The sequence below is a fragment of the Peromyscus eremicus genome, chromosome 12 (assembly GCF_949786415.1).
Source record: "Peromyscus eremicus chromosome 12, PerEre_H2_v1, whole genome shotgun sequence".
Classification (NCBI taxonomy): domain Eukaryota; kingdom Metazoa; phylum Chordata; class Mammalia; order Rodentia; family Cricetidae; genus Peromyscus; species Peromyscus eremicus.
In genome coordinates, this window is record NC_081428.1 from 60,510,410 (window position 1) to 60,524,604 (window position 14,195).

The 14,195-nt window shown below is 47.5% G+C and overlaps 1 protein-coding gene across 2 annotated transcripts in view; it reads right to left on the reverse strand.

Annotated features, from left to right (window-relative positions):
• Nucleotides 1–785: 785 nt before the first annotated feature.
• The window catches only part of Heg1 (heart development protein with EGF like domains 1), a 77,943-nt gene continuing 64,533 nt past the window's right edge, over nt 786–14,195 (reverse strand). The window contains exons 13-15 of one of the 2 annotated variants that reach the window (XM_059277342.1): nt 8,872–8,959; nt 6,166–6,340; nt 786–3,567 (exon numbers count right to left, since the gene is read on the reverse strand). In XM_059277342.1, the coding sequence (XP_059133325.1) occupies nt 3,418–3,567; nt 6,166–6,340; nt 8,872–8,959 (413 nt within the window). In that variant the 3' untranslated portion in view covers nt 786–3,417. The remainder of the gene's footprint in view (nt 3,568–6,165; nt 6,341–8,871; nt 8,960–14,195) is intronic. The other variant, XM_059277341.1, reaches the window with a different exon arrangement.

Genomic DNA, 14,195 nt, shown 5'->3' on the forward strand with positions numbered 1-14,195 from the left:
CCAGTCTCCTTCCAACAATGCTGCTCTCTCCTACGGGCCAACTTTTATGACTTCCTCTTTTAGAGCATAACTGTCATCTTTGACCTCCAATGCCACGAGGCATCTTGACTGCACCAATCATACACAACAGTTCTGGTTCAACTCCACTTAGATGCTTCTAAAAATAGCTTCCCCAATAAGGAAGATCCTTTAGCACCCCGGACATTCAACTATGTTCCAAGCTACACACCTAATATGTGGGAGCCATGGCCTCACTTTGAGAGTCAAGCAGGAAGCCCTCAAATGGGCACCTCAGCCTGATTGTGCTTGTCAAAAACCCACCCACACCACTTCCTTTCACTTCTAGCAGCCCAAGCTACATACCAGTATACTTCTTGCCAACTACTAGCCAGTCAATATTTTCCTTTTTGAGACAGCTGTCATGTGCTCCAGGAAACCCTTGACGTCCTGATCCTCTGGCTTCGACCCCTGAGGGCTGAGGTTACAGGAGTATACCACTATGCCCAGTTTATTCGGTGCTGAGGCTCAAACCCAGGGCTTGTACATGCTAGGCAAGCACTCTGCCATCTAAGCTACATTCCCGGGCCCCTCTCTGAATGTTCATCATCCACTAACACAGGTAAGGCCAAACATCTCGCATAGAGCCTGGTGCATGGTGGGAACACACGATGCTATTTATCCTCTTAAGAGATAAGCTCCAGGGTCATCATGAGGTGCCGTGTGTGTGTGTGTGTGTGTGTGTGTGTGTGTGTGTGTGTGTGTGTGTGTGAGAGAGAGAGAGAGAGAGAGAGAGAGAGAGAGAGAGAGAGAGAGAGAGGAGGGCCCCTTGGCACTTACACAGAGCTCAGGTTAGATTCGGAAAACCCCCCTTTCTTTCCTGTTCCTGAACCCCTCAGGATAGATAAGTTCTGCCTGGCCTGGCTCTTTTGTACACAAGCATTTCCTAAGCAGTGTACCTTTTCCCTTCCCCCCACTTCCTTCACCCTGGGACCCCAATGCAGGACTGTGACACGTCTGTGCAAATGAATTATGCGTTCTAGGTAATGAGGAATGACTCTGAGCACTTGTGTCCAGCAGAGACTCTGCATGTCTAGGCATGGGTTCATCCTGTCTGTCCTGCACATGGCCTGCTGACATCCTATCTCCAGGCTCCATCTGGATGTAACCCCAAGTAGTAGAGCACCCAGTCACCCCATTCCTTCCAATGGTGGGCAGAGAGTCCCAGATAAGTCTTGAAACCTTTCTATCTCAAGCCCCACGGGAAACGGTAGACTCAGTATGAATTCACCCTTGCTTGGCGCTCTCATTTTTTTCACAGTAAAAAAGAAAGAAATGAAACACTCTTAATCGACTCTATTTGGACCAAACTCATGAGTCAACAAGCATTTTTGGAACTCACAGGACACTTTTTCTGGACACTGGGATTCTTCCCAGGAATTTTTCTGGGAATTTCCACTGTGTGGCTTAAGGCTTCTGGCCCCCTAAACAGGTGCTCAGCAGCTGTGACGCCAGCTGAAGGCATTAAAAATGTGTGTGGGAACAGCAGTGAGGCTGGGGACAAACAGGGATATTGAGGGAAGGGCTAGAACCAGGCTACCTCACAAGGGATCTGGGCTCAGGCAAGCCGAGCACAGGAGCTCACAAAGATACAAGGAGCCACCAGTTCCACAGTGAGCTAGGGGCAAGACCCATGGCTTCTTGACGGCTGCTTTGCAACTTTAAGTTAGCATCAACTAACAGCAACAGAATTCTCCCTGTACTAATGAGTGCGTTCTGATGGTTAAAATCCACTGCACCTGACTAGTGGTCCTGAGCGGTGGAGACCACGAGGCACAGCTCACACTTAAAACAGGATGGGGACCTGCATAAAATTTGGAGGAACCAGAGAACCCCACATAAACACACACAGATCCATCTCCAACAGCTGCCCCATTTCCAGAAAGATATGCCACGGAATTTCCAGCTTCAGAGTGGGGAAACACTCCGCCCTCTTCACTCATCCAAAACCAGGATATTCCAATATTCTACAAGTTGATAAATGTAGTTCCACAGGGGACAGAGCCTCCTCCCCTCCCCCCCAACACACACACACAACGGGACCCCACCACAGTGCAATAAACAAAACACGGAACTCTTTCCCCGAAAGCAAGCTCTCAGGCCCCTAGCCGGCCAAGCTTTGGTTCTCCAAAGCTGACCTGGACCATAACTGAGTCTCGAGGGGGCACTGCACAAGGACACAGACATATTGATGGCCGGGCGAGAGAAATGGCCAAGTTCTCTCTTCGGTGAGTAAATGGCTTTGAGTGATCCAAAGTTTCCATGAGTTTGTGGACAACATTCTGGGTTCAAAGATTAGCAGGTACACACCCTTACCTGTGGCTCCCTATTCTTCCTCGGGGAATCCCCCCAGCTTTTCAAAACACTGGGTGATGCAGGAAATACGTCCTGTTATCCAGTCCATTCCTCTGTCCCATTCTGCTGTGGGGACTACAGCAGGGCTGCTCTGTCCTTAGGTGAGACGCTAGCTGAGATGCACCTGCGATCCCCTCTCCCTTTCCTACTACAACCGCAGACTCTGGCGTCAGAGTCCCAGGTCCCATGCGACTCCCGCATGGATCGAAAACACCCTTCCACATGGAGGACCAGCCTGATACTGCCTGCCAGGACTTACTGAGGGGCAGCTGGACACTTCTAATGAAAACCAAATGGAAGTTCTTTTGCCCTGATTCATTCTTGTTTGGAAAAGTAAGATGAATAAATCCTAAGCCAATGTATCACCTCGACTTACAACACAAATGGAAGGTGTGTGTTCTCGCCTTGCAAATGTCAAGTTCTCGTTTAGGGCGTTAGCTTGGAAACGAGCTCAGGCAACCTAGAAACCTTAAAATACTATGCCCCTGACTGCTGCATCATTAGACCAGAGTGGTATGTTTACCTCCATCTGGTGTGTAGCACAAGGCACCAGGCAGGGAAAACAAAGTGCCAGCACCTGACTGCCAATCAATCACCACGCTGAGGCCTGCAGAAGGATCCTAGAAAAGGAAGGCTTTCTGGAATAGTCTGGAAATGAGTCAAAAATGAGACCTCCCTGCCCAATCTATTAAAGTGCAAATTAAGGGGGAACTGGGTCCTGGAAACGATGCCTAGTGGTCTCCTGTGGAAGTCAGCCAGTTCTACGCGCCAGACGTTCGGAGACTCGGTACTGGCCCACGTTCATGTTCACAGTAATACCAGTGCTGAATGAGTGGCCTGCAGTTCTGCATCCATCTGTCCCCTTCCACTGTGGTCATGCCCCTCAAGTATGGCTCTGACAAGTCCTAGGGGCAGCCAGTACACAGCGCTCCCTTTTGGTGCAGGCCTCTGAGCCAGAGGGCTGGGGAAGTGGCTCAGAGAAACGGGCCCCTCTCTCTCCTGGACTCAGAAGTAGTCTCTCCTTCTGCTCTCATCGCTGATGAAAGACGGGTTATACTGTCCCGGGAAAATGCAGGAGTGCCTTGATCCGGGCAGTCCAGTGTAGGCTGGGTAGAGTCCGTTGCGTTCAAGTTCAGGGTTCCTTACGTTTGTGGGCTGGATGCCGAAGAGAAAAGGATAAAAGTTAATTATTCCCGGACTTAAATAAGTTTAAGCGATTTTACATTTTAATGAACTTAAGATGGGGCTAGCTGTAAATGAAGATTGGGGCCAGCTATAAATATATCAAAGCACCGGCTCACCTGGAAACGCAACTCCCACGGGTCTATTTGTGTATTTAGATGGGGGTGGGGTGGGCAGAGTCGCGCCATCTGTTCCTGGTGGCCTGAAATGCACAATCTCCTTCTTTTAAAAAATTACTTTAATTACTTTTCTAAACTGTGTTTTATGTGTATGAATGTTTTGCCTGCATGTGTGTCTGTGCATCACTCGAGAGCCTGGTGCTCAGAGACGCCTGGAGACGGCGTTCGATTCCCTGGTGCTCAGAGAACCGAGAGCCGCCGTGTGGGTGCTGGGACTTAACCGCTGAGCCATCTCCCTAGCCCCCGTTACAATCTTCTCGGCTCTTCCTACCATGGGCTGGGACTATGGGCACGTGTCACTACACCTGGCATACAAGCTTATCTCTTTATGGATGTGGGATACATTTCACTTCATTTTAAAAGGGGGTTAAAAAACATTAGTCGGGCCGGGTATCCGAAACAACAATAAAGACCCCATGAGAAACTCTTCATTGCAGCATCAGAGGTTAATGCTTTTTTTTTCTTTTTTCTTGGTAGAACTAAAGTACTAGATAGGGTGCATTAGAAACGTGATACCTATGAGAGCCCAGTGTGGCATTGCCGGGACCACTTTGTACCCACTGTGAGGGACAGCGGCACACAGGTGACAGCATCACGCTGTCAACTCGGGTTCTGTTTCCATAAAGAGAAGATAGGGCCTGTGCTGGCTAGTTTTGTTAACTTGACACACAAACTAGAGTCATCATCTGGAAGGAGGGAACCTCCACTGAGAAACTGCCTCCATAAGGTCCGGCTGCACGGCATTTTCTTAGTGATTGATGGGGGAGGGCCCGGCCCATTGTGGGTGGGGCCATCCCGGGGCTGGTGGTCCTGGGTGTTATAAGAAAGCAGGCTGAGCAAGCCATGGGGAGTGGCACCCCTCCATGGCCTCTGCACCAGCTCCTGCCTCCAGGTTCCTGCCTCGCTTGAGTTCTTGTTCTGACTCCCTTGGTGATGTGGCCATGTGAAAGTGTGAAGTGAATAAACCTTTTCCTTCTCACGTGGCTTTTGGTCATGGGGTTTCCTCGAAGCGATAGAAACCCTAATTAAGCGTGTTCACCTGAGCTCCTAAGGAGACTTAAGACAATGCCCTGGGTATGCGCAGAGAGGCAGGTCCCCAGGATACTGCCTGCTTGTTTGTTAGAATTAACACATCACACAGGGCTGAGGAGTCCCTAGCGAAGGATGTGGGGTTAGGATACACTTACTACAGCATCAGTTAGGGAAGGGAAAAGATATTTCTGACAGAGGCAAAAAGACCAATGCCTGTTCGGAAACAGGATGTTGAACTATCAACAGGATGTTCAACTATAGGTACACGTCCATATTTATTTCCTCCACCTTCCTTGTTCTTCCTCCTGGTTGAAAATTTTCAAAGAGCACACTGGAACAAACCTGCCCCTCCCATCCAAAGTCTGATCCTCCTGGTTCATCCCCATAGCAACCAGAGGGATTATGGTTTCTATAGCGAAATGTCTAGCGCCATTAAGTCCCCATAGGGCAAGGTCTCATGTTTATTGCTACACAGCAAACTGATGAGAAGTCACCTGACATGTTTATTTTTCTGCTCAGATATCTGCATTTGTGTCTGCTGATGGCTGACACCGTGACTTGAGCTGAACTGGACGGAATAGGAATAAAAGTTGTATTTCCTTCAGTGTGGGACAGGAAAAGGGGCTTAAGGCGGTGGTTCTCACCTGGTGGGTCGAGACCCCTGGGGTGGGTGGGTCGAACAACTCTTCCACAGGGGTGGCATATCAGATATCCTGCGTATCAGATATGTACACTACGGTTCATAACAGTAGCAGAATTACTGTTATGAAGTAGCACGGAAAATAATTGTATGGTTGGGGGTCACCACCACACGAGGGACTGTGTTAAAGAGTCGCAGCATCAGGGAGGTTGAGAAGCACTGACTGGCTTAGGGCATGCTCCCAGCTTTCCCGATGATGTAGTCCAGGGCTGGACGGAGCCAGTGATTATCCACTGAGTTTCTAAAACCTCCAAGGTGAAGATGCCATCGAGCCCCACGGAGCCATTCTGGCCGCGTCTTTCCCAGCTCCCAGTTTTGACTGACAAACCACAGGGGGTGAGGTACGAGATAGCAAACCACAGTAGAGGGCAAAGGGCTAAAACCACATTCTCTCTTCCTTTGAAGTTCCCGTTCCTACTCAGAAAAGCGAGTTTAGGAATTACGACTCCCCACTCGCTAACTGTAATTTACTCTGTGGAAGTATCCCTGATACTCAAACCGATAAATACTGTGCAACCAGGCCATTGTTGAACTGAATGGTAAACAAACTGTGTATCTGAGAGGCTCGCGTCACTATTCTCTTGAAGCCTTAATTAACTCCGATACACTCACAAGGAGCTCTGAGCTGGGGCCCGAGGCCGGCTGGGCACAGGCACCTACCGAGTAGTACACGTCTGTCATCTGCAGAAGGTTTTTGGTGCTCCCGTTCTCGTGCATTTCAATGGCTTCTCGGCCCCATTCTTGTGAGCGAGGATTCTTGGGGTACTCGGCGTACGGGGACATTTGGAAGTCCCCGCTTTTGAAGATGAGCTTACTTATGTCATTTTTACTCTTTCTGTGAGATGTTAAAAGAATGTGCGACAAGTTCTATCAGTAAGTTGTGTCAGGAAATGGCCTCTGCGGCCACAAGACCAATGAGTGTGTTTGGCAACATAAATTAGACGGGGAACTGCCTACCCCTGCATTCCCATGTGGCTGCCCACCGGAAAGGCTACCATAATTTAGTATTTGACTAAAAAACCTAAAACTGACATTAGGTGCCCCCTCTGCCATCCAAAAGAAGATGTAAAAAGACTTCCTAAGTTCAAGAGTCCAAATGAAACATGAAGACAGCCCCAAAGGAACCATTAGTGTCCGCTGGGAGCAGAGGGTACTATGCCCTGGGATCGCGAGGGGCACAAGAATCAGGATTCACAGGTGCCTGTGGGCAGGAAAGGAGCTGAATGGTGGCCAGACCTCAGTAGCCACAGATGAAGCATCAACGCTGTTCCAGAATGCGGAGCCAGGCCTCGGGCAGCTCTGGCTCCCGGAGACTAAGCCCATGGCTCCCCTGTAGCCACTAGCCACCTAGGACGGGGTTGGTCTCTCCTCTCCCCAGCCATGTTTTATTTACAACTTCACAAGCCATAAAACCTTGATGGGGCCCCCAGCTTATAGACTCTCCATGTTCTCATTTTAGCAGGCCCAGAAGCCCTACCGTGAGGTTTCACTGCCTAGAAATGGTCAGGGCAACTGTCTGTCTTGTGGGTGGAAGGCCAGGAATATTTCATTAGTATTTGCTCTGAGTAAGAGAATCTGAAGCTCGCTGTTCACCCTGCACTTTAAGTTTCTGGGAAAGGATAGAAATGACTCAGCGTCATAAAGCATGGCCTCAGTACCGGTCCTTCCTTCGGGCTCAGAGCAGAGCTGCCACTACTGAGGTGGGACAGGATGACCCCACTGCTGTTTTCACTTTTCAGTAACCAAGCGCCCAGGCTCCCTCCAAGAATGACTACACTGTGTGACAGAGAATGTTGCCACTACAAGGCTTATGTCCTCCCAGCTGTCAGGCTCTGTTTCTCTACATAACTGCTCCGGTTTATTTCCACGCATGCTTATCTCTGATTTCTATGTGAGAAGGGATGGCTGTACCATGCACCCTGCACTCCTGAGGGAGCGAGGGAGTGCTTACAGGAAGTTATTCTTGGTGGCCTTCCTGGAGGCAGAGGATGCCTTAAAATGTCCTTATATCACTGGCACAAACAGACAACGAGCTATTTTGGAAAGGTCCCTCCATCTGTTACGTACAAATAATTCCATTGGATATCCTCTAAGTCAATGATTGTAATTTTCCTTTACTTGAACAGGTAATTGTAGACAAGGAGGGATCTAGTCTCCCCTTTCTCTTCCCTTCCCAGGGAAGCTCCATCACAGGAAGCCCGGAGCAAAGGTCATTTTCATCCAAACTATGGCTCCAGCCTCTTTACTGCTAACATAGATCAGGCAGCCCCCTCCCTCCCGAGTCTTCGTCTGCTTCTCTCTATATACACAGCCCTGAGAGATGATTGACGCAACCCTACGATTTACTCTTTCAATGGTTTTTAACATATTCACATCATCACAATTTCAAAACCGCTTCATCACCAACCCCTTAGCAACCATCCCGTCTTCCAACTTCCTTAACCTGCCCTCTGCCCTAGACTCCAACTAGTCTACTTTCTGTCTCTATTAGACGCAGACTACTTTAATAACTCATATTCATACCACACCCCCGACGGTCTTTCAGATACCTTTTTTCATTTAGAATAAGATTGTGAAGGTCTGCCCATGTGTCAGTCAATGGCTGACTGTTGGCTTTGGGGTACTGCTCGGTCACATTTTTTTTTTTTAATTCATCAGCCCACAGGCACTGGGATCATTTCCTCCTTTGACTTTTAGGAATAGAATCGCTGTGAATACACCAGGATATTTCTTGTGAATACACAAGAAACACATTCTTGTGTGGATGTGTTCCCATCAGATCGGCCTTTAACTCAAGGAGACCCAAGTGTCTGTCTCCAGAGTGCTGGGATTAAAGACGTGTGTCACCGAATCCGGCTGTTTTGTATTTTTAGAACAGCTTCCTGTATCCCTGGCTGTCCTTGCGCTTGCTTTCTAGCCGAGGATGACTTTGAATTATCGATTCCTCCTGCCTTTACCTGCTGGGCTGGTTCAGAAGAGGACACCACCACGCTTAGTTTTTGCACCACTGGGGGTGGGTGGAGCAAACACAGGGCTTCACGCGTGCTAGGCAAGCCCTCTACTCACGGAGCCACATACGTCCTCAGCTCTGGAGGGTCAAAGTTCTGGATTTTGATAAAGTCCAATTCGCCTTTTTATTTTGGTGCTTGTGTTATTTATTTGTGGTTCTTTGGAGACGGGATTTTTTATTATGTAGCCCAGGCTTGCCTAGAACTTGCTATCGACCCAGGCTGTCCTCATCCTCAAAGTCATTTTCCTTTTGCCTCTGTTTCCCCCATGCTAGTTTATTCAAGGTGACAAGCTGACCCTCTCTCTGTATAGCACGGCTGGTCAAACAGGATTTAGACGTGAGTTCTCACCACTCACCTGCAACAGGTAACAATCAGTGCGATGCCCAGGATGAGAAGAAGGCCACCTCCTGCGGCTGCTATCACCACAGTGATGAGCTGGTAGGCTAGAGGGACAGACAGACAGACAGGCTGGATTGGCAGGAGGCCACGAGTAAAAAGCCTCCACCCCACCCCACCCCTGCCTGCAAGGCTCTGGCTGCTCTCTCCCATTGCCAGGTCTCTGGCCCAGAAATCTCTAAGGCTAGAGTTCCACTTCCTCTGACTTGACAGGATTCCCCCATTCAGCCCCTTCTAGGGTGGTGGCCCTGAAATTCTTCCTGTGGGACAGCCTGAGGATGTCACTCAGCCACAAAAGGGAAAGAGACAGGCAAGCATTAAGTTTCCCCAAACTGTTCTGAGGGATTTTACTCTTACAGTTTGCTTCCCTCTCTCATTTAAGATGGGTGCCTTTTATTGTGTGAAAACTATACATTGGGGAATTTAGCTTGTTATCGTGATGGTGACAGTAGAGATAAAGACGCTTGATACCCACGGGAGGCAGAGGCAGGCAGATCTCTGTGAGTTCGAGGCCAACCTGGTCTATAGAGCTAGTTTATTTTTTTAGATAGGATTTCTTTGTGTAGCCCAGGACAGCCAGGGCTACACAGAGAAATCCTGTCTAAAAAAAAAAAAAAAAAAAAAAAGCCAAAAACCAAAAACCAAAACAAAACAAAACAACAAAACAGAGCTAGATTCAGTTTTAGGGTCTTACTTGGTAACACAACTGAGCCAAGTTCTTCAATTTCAGAAGAACTATTACTGGTCTGTTAAGTGCAGGGTCTGGGATCACTGAATAATCCACACCAGGGACCCAGGAGGCTCCTTATACATAAACTTAACTACCAGAAATCAGCACTGATAGAATAATGCTGGAAGGTCTGATTAATTGGGTTTTATATCTGTATATTTGTAGCAAAATTAATTCTTACAAATGACATTAAATATTCTATTTTTTTCTTGTGGAAATACAATTAAAATTGGTTTCTTAGTTTGCAAGACCTAGAATGAAAGGCTAGTAACTAGATTTTCTTTTTTTAAAAATATTTATTTTAGCTGGGTATGGTTGTGCACGCCTTTAATCCCAGCACTCGGGAGGCAGAGGCAGGTGGATCTCTGAGTTCAAGAACAGTTTGGTCTATAAAGCAACTTTCAGGACAGCCACAGCTACAGTGAGAACCCACACACCCCACTAAATTTTCTCGCTTCCAGCAAAACAACCAAATGTCCACTATTTGACCCCTGTAAGTGGCTGCAGGTTCCAGCACGTTCCCTCTGAAATCAATGATTTTGTCTGAAAAACAATGTATTTTGCAGGAAAATGGATGGACCTATATAACATCATTTTAAGTAAAACAAGCCATGCTCAGAAATGTGAATATTGTCTGCTTTCTCTCACACTGAGAAATCTAAACTAAAATCTCTCTCTCTCTCTCTCTCTCTCTCTCTCTCTCTCTCTCTCTTTCTTTCTCTGTCTCTGTCTCTCTCTCTCTCACACACACACATACTCTCTTTCTCTCTCACATACACTGTCTCTCTCTCACACACACATACACACACTCTCATACACACACATACACACACACTCTCATACACACACATACACACATACTCTCTCTCATACACACACATATACTCTCTCTCTCTCTCTCTCACACACACACATACATACTCTCTTTCTCTCTCACACACACTCTCTGTCTCTCTCTCACACACACACATACACACACACTCTCTCTCATACACACACACATACATACTCTCTCTCTCTCTCACACACACATACTCTCTCTCTCTCTCTCTCTCTCTCTCTCTCTCTCTCTCACACACACACACACACACAGACACACAATGACAGGAGAGTAGAAAGACAGATAGTGAGGGGAGAAATAACTCTGGTTATATAGCCTAGGGTAGCTTGGAACTCACTATGTAGCCCAGGCTGGCCTCAAACTCACGATCCTCCTGCTCCAACTTTCCAAGTACTAGAATTACAAGCATGTGCCATCATACCCGGCAGGACAGCTTTTTAAATAAACAATAAAATCTCACTTGGTCCCCCTTCTTTCCCTTGAGGGACCAACTACTATCATATACTCCCACCCTTTTTTTTTTCTTTTAAAGACACTCACTGTGGACCAAGCGAAGTAACCCAGACTCAGGAATCTGGAACCTAGCTTGCAATGTTTATATGAACTATTGAGAGTGAGCGGGAGTTAGAACACTAGAAAGGAGACCATGAGCGGTTAAAAAAGGAGGTGACCGGGGAGGCCACAGGCCATATGTGACCTGAGCGAAGGAGGCTGTGGGGAGGTGGAAGGGTACTCAGGAGGCAGGTAAGGTGCTGTGAGATGGTCTTTCTGTATGCTATGAATATGTGGTGCTCTCACTGGCTGATAAATAAAGCTGATTTGGCCTGTAGCCAGGCAGAATAAGGCTGGGTGGGAAAGCCAAATGGAGATACAGGGAGAGGGAGGGCGGAGTCGGGCAGATGTGATCCAGCCACCCAAGGAACAAGATGTCAGAGAACCGGTAAGCCATGGGCCATGTGGCGATGCATAGATTAACAGAAATGGGTTAATTTAAATATAAGAGCTAGCTAGTAATAAGCCAGAGCCATCAGCCAAACATTTATAAGTAATATAAGCCTCTGAGCCATCAGCCAAACATTTATAAGTAATATAAGCCTCTGGATGATTATTTGGGACTGGACAATCAGGACAGAAAGGCTTTGCCTCAGGTTACAGAAGGGTAAGAAGAATTAACATAAAAGAATTATGTTTGAAAATGCTACAGTGAAACATGAAAGTGTACATGCTAATTAAAAATGTTTAAATAAAGGAAATAATGATAAAAATGAACAGGAGAAGAGATCTCACATACCCTTCACCATCTCTACCTAGGGCATTGTCTTACAGGATCATTTTAACTGATCCTTTGGGTGCAAAGACTGACTTTAGTTTTCTGAGCCACAGGGCTTCATGGGGCCTTTCTCCCCCAGTGCCAATGATCATGTTTACTTCTAACTTTGCAGGACAGAGACAGAGACACCATCTGTCTGCCCTGTGCTCTCTAGTCTGAGGAGATGCTGCCAGATGAAGCCGGGGTCCTCAGGCCTCACCAGCAATGGCTCCTTCCACCGCCCTCTCAGCTTGAGGCTGTGATCTCTGCTTGTATTTTTCCACCAAACCAACCCACTCTGGGCCTCCCCCTTCCTCAGGAGCTCTTCGCTTTGGATACATGGTTGTTTGGAAGAAACCCATTGTCTGTAGAGCCCACCTCTTCTGGGAATGACTTCCTCCCTCCCTCTGCAGTGGGGGTGCTCACTCATGTTGACATCCTTGGCCACAGCTGATGAGGAATGAGTGCATGACCCACACTCAAGTGGAAAATAGAGAGAACTTTCTCTTTCACACACACTCAAGAGCTATATGGGGACTCTGTTTTCTATCACGTGGTCTGGGAAGGGAAGGAAGCTTGTGGACAGCCACCCCAGGTAAAAGCAGAGAGGAGGTGGAGTCACACTTGGATGCACTCTGCAAGCTCAGATCTCGGCTGCCAGAGGAGCCCACTCCAACGATTCCTACCATGCCTGACACTGGGTCCCAGGACAAGTCCTTCCAAACTGCCTAAGCTCGCCAGCCTTTTACTCCAGAAGAACTTCCTTTAAAAAGGACACACTTTCTTCCTTTAAAACCATGCAACAGAGCTTTCAAGGCAGCCTTATTGGATTTCTTTTACAACTCATTCAGTACTTAACCACATAAGGTCAGAGGTGTGCCTCTGAAGCCTCCCCATCTTCCGACAGCTCTGCTCAAGGCCCGCCCTTTCCTTCCTCTGAAGTTTCCCAATTTCCAAGTCTCCAGCCTACATGTGAACCTACCCAGTGCCTACTGCCCACATTATGATGATTTTCATGGGACTCTCACTCTCTGCTGGAGTTCCTGTCCCTTCCACCTCACCAGGCCATGGGGATACCCAACACAGACTAGGGTTCTCCTCCCCCAAGCCCTGCTTCCCCCGTGTTATGATGGGAAAGGAAGCCAGTTGAGGCCATTGGAATGACTGCTTGCTCTGACTTCCACGTGATTATCGATCGTTCCTTCCTCCTAAGTGTTTCGTCTTTCTGGACAAGTGCGCTGAGTGACTCCTGCACTTCCTCTGACCTGTCTCTCGGTGCAGTCCCATGCGATGATGACAGGGAGAGCAAAGAAAAAAGTTCTTTGTGTTCCAGGTTGTGGGTGGAAGACAGTGGGGGGATATCACTAGGTGGAATGCTCTAGTTCATGGAAGAGACCGTGAACAGAAAAGATGGCTCTAAAAGCCACACTTGGAAGATATCTCTGTTGAGCCACAGGCTTTGAAAAAAAGGGCATGTGGAATGCGTCCAAAAGAGGGATGGACAAGAATGTCTGTCCATGGTAAGAAACTAATCTGGAACAACAGTGTGAGTTCTACAGTCATGAGGCAACAGTGGCCATAAATCAGAGAAATGGCTTAGAGGATGAGCCCATAAAAAGGTCACCAGAGGGACAACGCACTTAAATTGTAGCACAGAATAGTATAGCACTATCCAAAGTGATGTAATAAGAGTATAGAAATGAAAACACTGCACAGTTATAAACAGGTTACAGGGCTGGAGATGGCTCGGCACTGGCTGCTCTTCAGAGGACCTGAGTTCAATTCCCAACACCCACATGGTGGCTCACAATCACCTGTAACTCCAGTTCTAGAGGCTCCAATGCTCTCCTCTGGCTTCTGTGGGCACCAGGTATGCACTGTACACACATGCGGGGAAAATACTCATTTACATAAAATAAAATTTTAATTTTAAAAGTTTAGAAAAACAGGTTACAAAATATCACATCCAGTGAAGTCCAATTCCTTGAAAAAGAGATGCACATTCACATGGATGACACGTGTTCTTCAAGCTGTAGGATGTATGCAATGCAACATACAAGCAAGCCGCTGAGTTTGGTAAATTTCCAGATTCTGATTTCATAGGTGTGGAGTGAGGAGATCTGAAACTGTGTCTAGTAGGTGCCTGGTGACTGGGGCTGCTGGTCCTCACAAAGACGGTGTGTGGTGTATAATGGGTGATAGATGGTGTGCATCCTCCTCTTTCCCTGCTAACTGGGGCTGCTGGTCCTCATGAAGACAGTATGTGGTATACAATGGGTGATGGATGGTGTACTCCTCCTCTTTCCTTACCTTACACCTATACTCTAATTGATTTGGGGTTTGAAAAGGAAAAATCAACGATTTTACATCGTTCTATGCTATGACAAAGTAAAAATTTTAAAA